The 14,905-nt window shown below is 31.5% G+C and overlaps 3 protein-coding genes across 3 annotated transcripts; 2 read left to right on the top strand and 1 right to left on the bottom strand.

Moving 5' to 3' along the window:
* Positions 1 to 5,463: 5,463 nt before the first annotated feature.
* Positions 5,464 to 7,380, top strand: LOC124831909 (transcription factor MYB21-like). The gene is made up of 3 exons (XM_047306007.2): positions 5,464 to 5,793; positions 5,915 to 6,044; positions 6,204 to 7,380. Exons 1-3 carry the CDS (start codon positions 5,631 to 5,633, stop codon positions 6,856 to 6,858), a joined length of 948 nt encoding a protein of 315 aa, XP_047161963.2. The 5' UTR covers positions 5,464 to 5,630; the 3' UTR covers positions 6,859 to 7,380.
* A 616-nt stretch (positions 7,381 to 7,996) lies between these two features.
* Positions 7,997 to 10,444, top strand: LOC124831917 (small ribosomal subunit protein eS7-like). The gene is made up of 6 exons (XM_047306016.2): positions 7,997 to 8,131; positions 8,967 to 9,049; positions 9,153 to 9,226; positions 9,317 to 9,440; positions 9,780 to 9,962; positions 10,093 to 10,444. The coding sequence occupies exons 2-6, from the start codon at positions 8,975 to 8,977 to the stop codon at positions 10,210 to 10,212; spliced, it is 576 nt and encodes a 191-aa protein (XP_047161972.1). The 5' UTR covers positions 7,997 to 8,131; positions 8,967 to 8,974; the 3' UTR covers positions 10,213 to 10,444.
* A 526-nt stretch (positions 10,445 to 10,970) lies between these two features.
* On the bottom strand, positions 10,971 to 14,730 carry LOC124831916 (cysteine-rich receptor-like protein kinase 44). The gene is made up of 5 exons (XM_047306015.2): positions 14,389 to 14,730; positions 13,202 to 13,412; positions 12,866 to 13,103; positions 12,639 to 12,789; positions 10,971 to 11,607 (listed from the first exon to the last, which is right to left on the bottom strand). The coding sequence occupies exons 1-5, from the start codon at positions 14,587 to 14,589 to the stop codon at positions 11,248 to 11,250; spliced, it is 1,161 nt and encodes a 386-aa protein (XP_047161971.2). The 5' UTR covers positions 14,590 to 14,730; the 3' UTR covers positions 10,971 to 11,247.
* Positions 14,731 to 14,905: the final 175 nt, after the last annotated feature.

Genomic DNA, 14,905 nt, shown 5'->3' with positions numbered 1-14,905 from the left:
TAAACTAAATCAAGGATAGTAGAGTCGTCCTATAGATATTATTCCAAATCATCCGTATTTGGTTGGAGTTTTTTCTCATTAACTAGGTAAAAGTATTATATACATGTATTTGGTTATGAAGACGAAAATAGATACGTACATATTTACTTAATCTTTGTTCTCATACCAATATTTACTCGTGTTTCTTTTAAATGGTTAAAATATTCATAGTTTATTAAATACTTTAACATATTATATATATATATATATATATATATATATTTGTTATATATTTTTTTTCTTTTTTATGTAATTATGTTTAAATGAATAATATTAATTTCAATTATTCAAATAATTTTTAGATCTCACATTTAATTATTTGTACTCTGTTTTATTATTATTGTTTACTTTTTACTCTTTTGCATGAATATGTTTTATTCTCTCAATTTGTGTTTAATCACATAATGTTTTTATTTATTGGGTAATATAAAAAAAATATCTTCTTTATTTTATTTTAACCTTAATTTTTGTTTTATTTGAAAATTCTTTTATTGTACTCAAGTAATTTTTATTATCTCTTAATAGTTTAATTAGTTTGATATCTATAAAGGTTTTTTTACATCTTTAAGTATTTTCTATCTTATTAATTTTTAATTATATTTTTTTATGTAACTTTATTCAACAGTGCATCAAATAGTTTCATAAACATACATATGACTTTCTTACTTTTTAATACTTATTATTTTTATCCTAAAATATTTTCTAATAAATTTTTACATAATTATTTTTATTTCCAAATTCATTCTCACAAATATAATTTTACTTTTATCAATTTTAAATTTTTAGAATACCACGAAGTATAATTTTGAAGGTAATTGTTGTAAAAGGATAATATAATATTTTTAAACGAATAATAGGGTAAAAAATTATGTAATGATTTTCTTAGACTTGAATTCATTATAAGAGTACAAAAACCTTTTACACCAGTGTGCATGATACTAAACTCAAATTTGATTGGCCTAAAGATCTTAGTGCGAACCATTTTTATTAAACTAAAAAATCATTTCGGTTGCTTTCTCCCAACAAGCATACAAACAAAAGATAAAATCCTAAACAAATATTCAGAAAAATAAAATCTGAATTTGGAACATTATTTTATTTTAATCAAAGGCTAATATCTGTTATCATAGGTGATGATGAATGATGTCATATCAGTGAGTCTTTGTAATTATTATGACCACAGTTGATAAATGATCAGCATTTAATCATATCATAATAATAGTAATCATCATTTTTATAATTATCTTTTTGACCTTCAAAGAATCACTCTCATCTATTATGTGGCCTTTCTTCTTGCTCTGACTTTTGCAAACAACCTTCTTCTGCAATGGATCATGCCTGCTTACTTGGCACTTTCACTGTGCTAATTACATGCTTGCCTCATGTCACACTCACCAACATTTCAATTGCATTATTGCAACATAAATTCAACACTACAAAAACAAATTAAGATTAATATTAATTAATCAATAATTAGGAGATTAACTTGAGCAAAATGGAGAATGGGCTGGGCTTTCAGCTTTATATGTTATAGAACAAACAGGAAATGGTTACTGACTGGTTGTTACCTATGCAGAATAGTTACCTAAACCCTACAACAGTAGCTACTTCTTAATGCTATGGCTTATGGGTCACCAAATATAGACACCCTTTTATTTTTTTCTCCCATACTTTATGGAATGTATTTCAACTACGAACTTGTACAACTTTTTCACTCAACCTGTCCAATCTCATGTCACCTTTTCAAAATCCATATCTATAACCTATGTATCTATTTGAAAATTTTTAAATCCTAAATATTCGTACATTTGACAAAATTAAATGTTTATATCTATTTTATCTTAATTTGTTATTAAGAGTAACACACCTACCACTTTTATATCGTTTATGAATTGAGGTGTAAGGCCGTTTAATTTTTTTTTTCAATCATTCGAGACACATTTTAACGATAAAACAATAATGAAGGTATGCATTTTAAAGTGTGATAAATACTTTAACTGTATGATAATCTGATCTTAACAATATTACTCAATTGACTTTGAGATTGAAACATTGACATTCATGATCAAGTCAATAACGTAGCTATACTAGTCTCTTAAGTCTTTCATTCGAGATGACCAGATAATTATATTTAAAACCAAAATTCATATTAATCACATAAAAAACATGTTTGAAATAAAGTTAGTATAAGTATTTTGTTTTCACAAACTTGAGTTTTCAAGTTGTATCGTATGATCGTTCGGTCAACCTTGAATCCAAAAGTCCAAACGGTTAATTATGCCACCAACATAACCATGCACTACTCTTGAGACCATACGACCGTTACCAACAAGACGAATGAACAACTATGACGAAAATATCTTAACACGGATCAATTTAAGATAGATAAATTACAATTATTATCGATTGGACCGTAATTAAGTCGCTGCCAATCAAAAGCCCATTCCAAAATCTGTAAATACATATTTAAGATAAAAAGATAATTGATTGCATTTAATACATATTAATTGTTTGAATCGCTTGACATCAGAATACCTTCCTCTACAGGTAATATCCAAATATAACATATGAACAAAAACAAAAACTAAATACTTAAACCATTAGTAACTCACGATATACTAAACTGGTGACTTCGATCTTCCAAAATACAAATCAATGTTTATTTTACATCAACATAGGTAAGAGTCATCATATGCATAAATTAGAACAGAAACAAGTTATATTACAGAAAACTTAATTATAGAAGACTCAACAATTGCAATTAATTGTAGAGAAGATTTAGTTATTTTACCAAGCATGCAAGCAAAAAAAAATTAACTTTCATTGTTGACTAAGCTTTTTTTTATTAGCCTTATTGACAAATATATACCTACCACATTGAACTCAACCACAACATTTAATTTAATTATTATTTCACTTTTCTCCTGTTGATTGTTCAACCAAGTTGATTGAGACAAGATGATGAAGCAGGCACCATTTATCACCCTCTTGGTTGTTCAAGTTTAATGGCATCCCCTTGATATGGAAGTTATAAACATGTGTATTGGAAGACAATTATAGGAATGGTAAAACATTATAGATGACTATTCTCAGTGTTTGTGTCTTCTTCTCATTGAATTTTCGCCAGAAGAGAACCCAATGAAGATTTATAATCTGGACAAAGGAGAACCACATTGAATCTATTCTTATACCAAAGCAGACATCATGGGACAATTATCAACCAAGAAAAAAAATGTGGGTGAGGTGTAAGATTCGTAGCAGTGTTTCAATGTCGGCCAACACACTACAGCAACAACATTAACATCAATTTTTTGATCTGGGAGTATTTATCTCATAGGTTTAATTGAAATTTTGATTTTTATACGTAGACATTTGATTTAATTTTGGTTATTATATTTGTTTTTAACTTTGTTATTATATTTGTTTCTAACTTATAAATTAAAGAAAACCAAATAAATTAAAAATTTAAACCAAATAAAATAAAATGTAACCCAATTGAATAAAAGAAAACCAAATAAATTAAAAATTTAAATTTAAAAACCAAATTGTTAATTAAACTTATGTTATATATCTTATGTTCTTTAGGTAATCATGGAAACTATATTACATAAATTCATCGATTCAATCGATAAAATAATAAAATGTGTGCAGTAAAGAAAATTATGCTCAAAATTCATAAGACCAGATTTATTAGTAGAAATTTGAGTAATCCCTAGAAAATATTAGATTTTAACTTCATTGTTGCTTTTCTATAACAAACAGAAAATGAACGAGCTTAATTACATCTTTGGTTTCCCATATATTATAAATAAATGTGAAATTTTTTTTGCAACTTCTAATTGATGAATTAAATGGTATTGTTACTATTCTAATTTCTTTATTTAAAAAGAAAAAAACTCAAGATATTCCATTAAAAATAGAACTAAAATCAGACTATTACGGTGCCAACAAAACTAAAATTACAACCTGGCCTTAGAATATGGTATAAAGTAAGAATATCTCACACATTAATAACTGTAGATTTTTATAATACAACCTTTTCATTATAAATTAATAATGGTCAAAATCACATTATTGTGGTTAGTGATACAAATACCCTAATTTATTTGGTTTCACACACCTGTATTAACTTGATCCTATACCAGAATTACCTACAAATGCATAAAATCACTTAAAAATAAATTCTTAACGATTAATTTATTACTTACAAAAAAAAACATAAAACCAGTGCAGCAACACAAAATGTACAGGGGAAAAAGAACATTGCAATTCAAAGAACTAAAAAGATATTTTATTCATATAACTTTTATTTTCTACCTTGAAGAGAAAAAGGGAAATCTTTCTTGATGCTAGTATAAAATATATTTTTTGGTCTAAGATCCCTTTAGCATCTGTGTCTGGAACTCACTTTTTAACAGCAACTGTGTTTATAAAGACAAATTTCTCTTTTAAGACCCATTATTTTTAGGGTAATGATATGTTAACACAACATTTTGATACAACTAAGTATGTTTGTTATTTTTTATTAAGTTTAGAATACATTAATACAAACAAATAAAAAATATCACATGTGTTATGTCAAAAAAATAACACATGTGCTGTGTCAAAAAATTTATGTTAAAATATCTTTTTCTTATTTTTACTATCAAAACTCGAATAACTACATTCAATTTGGAACTCACTTTTTAATTGCAGTTATGTTCTCTTTAACACCTATTATTTTTAGGATAATGACATGTTAACACAACATTTTGACACAGTATACCTGTCATTTATTGTTTAGTTTAGAATACATTAATACAATAACAAATAAATAATGAACCAATAAAAAATAACACTTTTTCTTATTTTTAGTACCAAAATTCGAATAAGTACATTTAATACACTCTTTCGCGCTAACGTATAACGTGAGATTAGACATTAATGGCCGATAGTTACTTGATAGTGGGTGAAACAATATTTTCACACAAATTTAACTAGGATATGTTCTAACCTGACTCTTATAGCATGTTAAGAAGTGAATTTTAAGCCTAACTCAATCCATAAAATCAGCTTGTAAAGTGAAGTTTGCATCAACTTAGATACTATAAATTAATCTTATCTCTAATCGATATAAAACTTCCAAGACGCAAAATGTTTATTTATAGAGTGCGATTCAAGTGAATTTGTTCTTTGACTGCAATAACATAGCCAAGTTCCAGTTATCAACTTATAAACTTTGTCTCTTATGATAGAAGAATAGTTAATATGAGTATGTGATAGAAATAAGCTGTAATTTTTTATATTCTTCTAGAAACGAGGTAAGATGCTGAACAATGAACCTGTCCAACTTTTAAAGTTTCATGGGGCAGAGACCATGAAAAGTATAAGGAAGCCACAATATGGAATTTGCAACAGCAGTAGTAGTTTTTTTCCTGTCTTTAGAAAAAAGCAACAAAGTTCATATTGTTCACGTTGACAAAATCCACAAAAATATGTTACACTGTTAATAGATTCAAACCAGTGTACTTATATATCTGGCGTAGGCTAATTTACATACTTATAATGACTCTCCTCTGCATATATATGCATGGTGTTTCTAGTTTTGATCAATGAGACTTGCCATGTCTGCTTCTTCAAAGAGCATCATCTGTTACAGTGAAGAAGATACTGAACTTAGAAGAGGGCCATGGAGTATTGAAGAGGATGATCTTCTTGGGAATTACATTGCCAATCATGGAGAAGGGAGATGGAATTTGCTTGCTATACGTGCAGGTAATCCAAGATAAGAATGAAAAGAAACCTTGTTGGTGGTAACTTTTATATTCTTGTGAACAATTTGCATGCTAATTCTGATTACTTTCTTTATCTTTTGTGATGACTAAATTTTCTCAAGGATTAAGGAGAACAGGAAAGAGTTGCAGATTAAGGTGGCTAAATTATCTAAAGCCAGATGTTAAACGAGGCAATTTAACCTCAGAGGAGCAGCTTTTGATTTTTGAACTCCACTCAAGGTGGGGTAACAGGTGCATATCTCATATTTACTTGTCTTAGTGAAACTGTGCTTATTCAAACGCTTTTTATTGTTTAGAAAGAAGCAAAACGGGCCACTAGCCATGTGCTAGTCAAATTCAGAATAATATCCTTTCTTTGGATTCTTATTCCCACTTATGTGATTGTTGTAGGTGGTCAAAAATTGCACAACAGCTGCCAGGCAGAACAGACAATGAAATAAAGAACTATTGGAGAACAAGGATTCAGAAACAAGCAAGATATATGAAATCTGAGACACAGAGAACAACAGGATTTGTAGAATTTTTCAAGGCTCTACAGATGACAAGATGTCTTCATAAAGCACAAGAATCATCTCCTTCAGCCATGTCACTCCAAGACCAAGAAATTCCTATGCCTTCTAATGGTGGTTTTCATTATTCATCATTTGGGATTGAGGCAACACCAGAAACACAAATCACTAGCCAGCGAGGTGTCAACCATTTGAATCAGCATGAGCAGAACTCAGACTCTGAGCACAACAATGGTTCAAGCATTTCCAATTCAGAATCAGTAAATATCCAATATATGACTCAGCCTTTGGGGTGCACTACAAATCAATTCCAAGCCTTAGACAACTATGACTTTGGCATCTGTTCATATGATGGCTACAACATAGACAACAGTGCCTATGACATGGATTCATTCAACCTGGCAGCCACAATGGATGCTCAGAATCTGGAACTACCAGTGATTGGTTGCCAAATATCAGAAACCAACTCGCTAAATATGGAATCTGAATGTAGCACAAGGAGCAATGATGAATTATGGCAATTTATGAACATATAAAGAAGAATATTTAGATTTTAGAGCACTCTTTCAAAACCCCTCACAAACTTTCTTTCATATGCAGTGCTTGCTATTAGATAGATAATCAATATAAATGTAAAGACTAATTGTTTTATAATTTAAATTCTCTGAAGTGAATACTGTGATTAGTGCATTGTTGGAAAGTTGAAAGGGCGTAGATATTCACAAGCCCATAATATAAAAATTGAAACTTTGAGTGTAAAACCACAACACTGTCAAAGATTTTATAAATTTCATAAATGTGCTTGAACAGTCAAGACTTGAATTTGAATCTAGGACACGGCTGGAAGGGATATATGCAAATTTCATGGACATTTCAAAATAACCATTTTTTCAAACCTTGATGGGAAGATTACTTTTTTCAGTACAAGTCAGAGTGCAGCCACCGCCAACTTTGATGGAACAGATGATTCATCGAGAAGAAAGCGAAAATTTGCAAACGACTATGAAACATCTGCTTTTGAAATCTATTTTCTCATAATTTTCTTCTCTGTACGGTCTTCTTACTCTACCTTTTTCTTTAATTTTTCATATGTTGGTTGATGAGTTTATTTTATTTAAATGTTTTTTATTTTTAGAAACAAGTCAATAATAAAGTATTGATATAATTTGATTATTCAATACAAAGTTTCCTTGAAGCTTTTTCAATTTAAAATCAATTATATTCTCAATTAATACCATAATGTTCAACCAAACATACAAATATACTATTTTTTTTCAAAATTCTTCTAAAAAAATTATTTCAGTTTAACCAATACTATTTAATTTAAATATAAATATATAACTATATTAGATATTTTTAAAATATAATTATCTCTCTTAAAGAAATTTGTAATCTACAAAAAAAAATATTTTACTAAAGTTCAAACACTGCATATATTACAAAGAAAAAAAAATCATATAATGTCACTTTTTCTTCTGGTTACTGTAGTTTCATAAAAGGAATTTAGAACTTTCACTAAATCCGCAAATATATTACTGAAATTACAGTGTTCCTGAAAAAATATTAAATATTTTTACTTAAATTAGAAAAATAGTAAAAAAGAAAAAATAGTTAATCGAACGGCTAGTATACATAGTTTCTCTCACGGAATCAGAACCGTCCATGTGTGCTAACACTCGATCTGAGTCGCTCATTAAATCTTTATATACTAAATTTAATCACTCACATTAGGGTTTCACTGCAGCGAAAAAAGAGCAGAGACTCACTCTTCAGCAGCGGCACTCGGTGGCTTTCATCTTCTTGGCTGAGGTAGGATTCTGACACCCTTTTAGAATTTGAGTCACTCTGCAAAGACTTTACCAAAATCAGCGGGAACGGAATACAAGTTCTCATTTTTAGGTTTTGTGTAATTTTTGTTCATTTGCGTAATTGCTGCTATGGAAATTCGATCGGTGATTCTCTTTTGTTTTGTTTGGATAATGGGAACTGACTTTAAAAAAAAAGGGTCTTGTTTTTTTATTTATATTTTTGTATTTGTATTTCTTTTAATGAAATTCTGAAACATGTTGCACCTTCAGCATTACCTATCGGTGATGATAATAGTTGGTTTCTCCGAGTTTACTTATCTGTAACCTCAGAGAAGTGACATGAATCTCAGTCTTAGTTGTTGTGTCGCCCTTTTTGAGAACTAATCGGTGTTATAAACTTTAGCATTGGTTATTTATCTATATGTTCATTGGTAGAATTCTTCTCATCTTCATGATATATTGTTTCAATGAGAGAAGTATATCACTGAACTTTCTGGCCAATGATTTAAGTTTTACAATGGTTAATCGATGGGGAAAAGTGGGCGATTGTTGTATCGCGGAGGTTGTTGTTATCTTCACAATGCCGAGAATATTTGGCTTATTCGTGCTGAATGTGTTCTGTAATCTGGGCAGTCTGTTGATTAAAAATTATGAGATGTGACTGGGATTAGTAGCTTGTTCTTCATTATTTTAGACCAGTGTAGCATCTAATACAGTTTTAATTAATCTATTAGTTGATGATTAGATTGTGCTTGTTGTGAGGTGATTAAGTTTTAAACATTCATTTTATGAAGCTTAATCTACAACATTTATCTAATTCCGTTGTTTGTTTGTAGTTGTCAAGATGTACACATCAAGGAAGAAAATCCACAAAGATAAGGATGCTGAGCCAACTGAATTTGAGGAATCAGTTGGACAGGTTTATTTTGGTTCTTTAAACTGTTGTTGATGCTGTATGGAGCTGATAATCAGTTTCAAGTGCAATGCTTAAATCTTCTTTGTTCATACTTTGTTTGTTGCAGGCATTCTTTGATCTTGAAAATACCAACAATGAGCTGAAAAGTGACCTGAAAGATTTATACATAAATTCAGCTGTGTAAGAATGTGTTTTAATGGTTGTTTGTGGGCAGATAATGAATTATTTGCATGTCTATTAGTATTGACTATCATTTTTCATAATCTACAGCCAAATAGATGTTTCTGGGAACCGCAAGGCTGTGGTTATTCATGTCCCCTACAGATTAAGGAAGGGATTCAGGAAGATCCATGTCAGGCTTGTAAGAGAACTTGAGAAAAAATTTAGTGGGAAGGTAGGCAGAGTCTTATCCATTTGTCATACATATGAATTCAATAGATTAAAAGTTAGTCTTGTTATCCATAATATCTGTTGTCTAGTCTTCTTTTTTTTTCAATAACTCTTATTTCTCCGTGGTCTTCAGTTGCTTTTCTTTTTGTATTGAACTGTTTAGTGAGCTATAAAGCTTAAATTAAGTAAGGTGCTGTGCAGTTAATGTGATGACATGATAAATTACCTATGAAAATCATCTACCCTTTAAAGGCATATCCTTTTTTAAGGCATCTGTACGTTTTTTTTTTTGGAAATGTGTGATACTTCATTTATTATATGTTAATGACTGTTAATCTTGTAGGATGTAGTCCTGATTGCCACCAGGAGGATAGTGAGGCCACCAAAGAAAGGTTCTGCTGTTCAGCGTCCTCGCAGCCGCACACTCACTGCTGTGCATGAGGCAATGCTGGAGGATATTGTATTACCTGCTGAGATTGTTGGAAAGCGTGTTAGGTATAAAATTGATGGTTCCAAGATTATGAAGGTAAAGTTAATACCCAAAGAACTTCCGAAGTTACTTATTGAGTATCTAATCCTATCTGTTGTTAACCATACTACTGTGAGCATATGAATGTAGTATCAGAAAAATGCTTAAATTGTTCTCTTCTGGATAGGTGTTTTTGGACCCCAAGGAGAGAAACAACACTGAGTACAAGTTGGAGACTTTTGCTGCAGTATACAGGAAGCTTTCAGGCAAAGATGTTGTTTTTGAATATCCTACATCTGAGGCTTAGGTTCTATTTGTAGGCTTTGAGTTTGTTCCTCCTGAATTACATTACCCATGGTGGATGCTGGTTTTGTTGAGTTGGTTTTATTTCCGAATTTCCTTTAGAGATTTTAGAAAATACTGTTTCCTGGTTTATCAATGTAGAATTTGATTACCCAAATGATTCCCTTATTTCTAAGATTTTGTCAATCGGTGTTCGGTTCTGAAATGGAGGCGAATCTGTTTTTGTTTTGCTTGAAGATTACTGATGTTTTATTTCGATAAGTTTCTTTATAAATGCATATTCAAGAAAAGTAAGAAAAATAAAGTTTAATTTATTCCATTTTATGCATTAATTAAAAATAAGCTTTGTATGATTATGTAATTATGTGAGTGTATGGATGCCAATGGGCAGGTGTAGGATTTGAGTATATAGATCTCCAACATAAAATTTAATGTGTATGATTTTCGAGTATGTGCATTTTCTCTTATTGTAACTTTAGTATAAGTTGTTTCTCAATTTAGTTAATTTGATGAAAGAGAATGAAGAATTGACAAAAGTACCAAGCACTTCTATTTTCCCGTGACTTTAAAAGGACTGTTATTCTAAAACCAAAAATGTTTCTAAAAGGAGATTCATATAACGATGCAATTACATCCTAAATTAGTTCAACTATCACATAAGCACCTAAGTTTTTCATAACTGAAGATCCTTAAGCTTGTTATCAAATTATTTTATAGCCAGATAAAAACTCTGTACAATAGTATCCTTGATGCAGCAAAGCAAAAAGGTCTCAATCCTTAAATATTATCAAATTCCCCAAACTATTTCTCCTTTCTTTACACCACCAAGCATATCTCCGAATAATAAATAGTTCTGATCCTTTCGATATGTAAAGATTATTGAATTGACATTTATCTTTCTAAATAAAATACGGTCAAGAATCAACTTTGCTTAATTTTGTTCGTCATCAAACCATTCCTCTATTAAGATAACTACAGTAATACAAAAAGAATACCCTAAATAGAGCTTCTATTGCACCCTATACATTATGGATGGAGGTCATCTGCCTTCATCAAAAGAAGAGGTAGATATAGAATTTCTAGAATAATCCTCTACAAAACTACCACTACCACCTGAGACCCTGGTAGTGTTACTAGCATTGGTATTGGTCAAAGCAGATGTAGTTGTGGTCCAACGTCCTGTACGACCTTGAATTCCAGGTTTACCTGGTCTTGGCAAAGTGAAGGAATCACTTGAGATCATGAGATGAACAGCATTCATGTCAGGTCTTTCAATTATGCTTGCTTGGCAGCACAACAAACCTAGCTGAATGCACATTGCTGCCTCATCACCATTGTATTTGCCGAGGGTTGGATCAATCAATTCCATTATTCTCCCTCCTTGATAAAGCGACCATGCCTACAAAATTCAATGAAGAAAATGAACAAGTGTGAATGAAATGGTCACATTATTTTTCTTAATGATTGGTTTGAGTGTATGTTTTGAAATTCATGTTAATTCCCTTTGACCACTTAAGTCAAATAACAGGGACTATACATGTCACGGTCCCATATTTTTTGTTCTCCAGTTTCATACGTTAGATTTCACCAGAAAGAGTTTCTTAGATGCTCTATGATGCCATTTCAATACAAAAAATTTACAGTTTACCAGCAAAGACAAACCAAATCATACGATTGCCGAGTATCAACGACGTCTTTTTGTGTGTACAGTAGTCACGGTGAGGTTAGAACCCATAACAAACGGTTCCCAGTCACATCGGATCATAATACATAATAAAAAAATAGCAAAACTGGCAAACAAATCAACGTCAAATGAAATATGATCATAATCACAATCACTTCCCCGACAAAAGTTGGTAAAAGGAAATATTGGCTTATCAAGAACATAAAGTAGGGATTACCGGCATGTGACCTTTATCCATACCTCAAACTCATTTGAAATTTGTACCTTGATCATCGAATAAGATAAATTTTAACACAAGAGTGTTCTGGTGGACATGACTCCACTATTCTGGATTCAAGGTAGAAAGGGTTAAATCTATGCTACTTCAATCCATGTAGGGGGAGAGAGCTTAATTTGTGACTAGAGTTGTGACCAACCCAGTTTACATTATCCGAAAGTTCACCCTTAAACATACATGGTAGTAGAGAAAGACTAGTGGAAGCAGTTGTGTCACAGAATTAATTCAGAAGCATGCTTGTTTGGGTAACCTTAACATATACGAGTGAATATCAAGAACAAGCATCATTACTAATGTAATGACACAACAGTTTTCCATTTTATTAAAAGCGTCCGCACAAGCTTAGAAAATATGCCTTTTTCTTGGTAAAAAATATGTACGTTAATTAAACTATAACAAGAATCTAAGTCCATGAGCATAAGTTGTCCATACTAAATTTGCATTAATGTCTGCAATCTGATCAACTTACATAGCTCAAGAGATCTGCTTTTTCTGGTCCAAGTCGCATATCTTGGTTTTTTCTCCCACTAACTATTTCCAACACCAGGACTCCATAACTGAAAACATCCGTCTTCACTGACAGATATCCTCGCAATGCATATTCAGGAGCCATGTAACCACTGCATTCATCAAATATAAAGTGTAAGGATACCAACATCTGAATGACAAGCACCAAGAAGGGAAGAGTCTACTCACTGTGTACCGGAAATCTTAAATGTCTGTACGTGAGTGTCCTCCCCAGGAAACAACCTTGCCAAACCAAAGTCTGAAATTTTCGGAATTAACTTGTCATCCAACAATATGTTACTAGCTTTAATGTCCCTGTGTATAATTCTTTCTGGTGCCTCTTCATGCAGGTAGAGAAGTCCTCTTGCCACACCAGTAACTATTCTGAATCGTTTTGCCCAGTCCAAAGATGAAGACTTCCTCTTATCTGAAAAAAATTGTCTTACAACTTTTGTCAATCATTTTCTACAAGCAACAACAAAACAAAAGTAAGAAAATAGATGAAGAAACATCTCTTTTCAATACCAAACAGAAAGTGATCAAGACTTTTGTTAGGTAGATACTCATAGACAAGCATCTTTTCAGGCCCTTCTGCACAACAACCAAGTAATGTAACCAAGTTCTTGTGCTGAATTCTGAGTAATAGCCTGACTTCGTTGGTGAATTCTTTAACTCCTTGCCTAGATTCCAATGACAGCTTCTTAACCGCCACTTCTTGACCATTTGGCATCATTCCCTGCACAAAGCATGCAAAATATAATTAATTAATTAAATCGTCCTTCTCCGAAAAATTGAAAAAGGGTATATTTAGTAATTGACTTGAAATAATACTTCAGTAATCTTACTGATTAATTTGCTTCCTAATCAAGCAAAAAACGCCATTTTAGTCTATAAACTTATCAAATGACCAGGGTCGTTTTAGCCCTGAAATTTCAACAATAAGGACTACTGTCTCGTGACTGATCTTTGGTCATACAGTAACTAAAATCTAAAACGACACTTTTATAAGAATTCATAATTTTTAAGAATTTAACCAGAACTAGAATGCAACCAAACTGAAAACATTTTTTATAATCATAAATTACCATGATAAAACCATTGCCTTGTGCAACAAGTATTTTAAAATTATATATAGAGTTATAGTTAATTGAAAACACAATCCATTCAGTACATTTTTCATATATTTTAGTACTACAGTAAGATTTTAATCGTTTTTTCATCCCACTCTGGTTTGTGAATTGGCTTTTTCGTCCGAGGGGCATAACCTGGTGAGAAAAATAATTACTAAATATTTTTAGAATTGATTTGAAGGTGAAATTTGGTAAATCACTCGTATTTTGGTTTGTGAATTGTATTTTTATTATTGAGATTTTACAAATCAGTAACTATTTTAGTTCCTTAGTCCCACGTGTGCCAACAAGATCTTCCACAGTTAATACAGATTTCATACTTTAAGATTACAATTATGTCAATCCAATTCTTAAAGTTTTTGTACTTGTGTGATTTAATTTTTCTACAGGTTGGAATTTATTGATCAGCCACTGACTCGTGATTGAGAACCGGAACCAGGGAACTAAAATCACAAATCTACTATACCAGAACGTATAATTAATATTAAAATGGCAAGAACCCAGGACTCAATGTGAAAATTTTATCGTGATGAAGCAACTAATTAGGTTTGGAAATTTGAAGAGGAGAAAGGGGTATGGTACCTTGAAGACAGGGCCAAAGCCTCCATGACCTAGCTGGTTGAGGCTGCTGAAGAAGTTGGTAGCGAGTTGGAGAGTGTGGAGGTCGAAAATCAGGTCCAAGGAGTCCGCCGGCCCGCTGTGATCGTCGTGTTGGTCGCCGCCGTCGCCGGAGGTTGCGGCTCCCTTGCAGAAACAGGGGCACAGCCTGGAGAAAAAGGACATGAGAACAACGTTGTTAATCGCGATTTCCAAGGTGGCAGCACTGACTATATAGTTGACTATGCTGTCCGGTCATGAGTCCTCTCAGTGCAACGTTTCATGTTCCCTTCCGCAACCCATCTATCTCTCTCTGTTTTATTATGACGTTTTTCATATAACGAAAAATATTCTATATATAGTTAAGTAAAATAAATGAAAATGTAGATAATAATGTAATTTTCATTTATTTGAATATAAAATTATAAGAAAAAAAAATGGGAATTTCTTTGTACGTATAAACTTAATTGGAACGTTGCAGGTCTGCGATTTTATGATTCCA

This window comes from Vigna umbellata, chromosome 4 (assembly GCF_029865625.1).
Source record: "Vigna umbellata cultivar VRB3 chromosome 4, Vumbellata_1.0, whole genome shotgun sequence".
Lineage (NCBI taxonomy): Eukaryota > Viridiplantae > Streptophyta > Magnoliopsida > Fabales > Fabaceae > Vigna > Vigna umbellata.
This window is presented reverse-complemented; position numbering and strand designations above follow the sequence as displayed.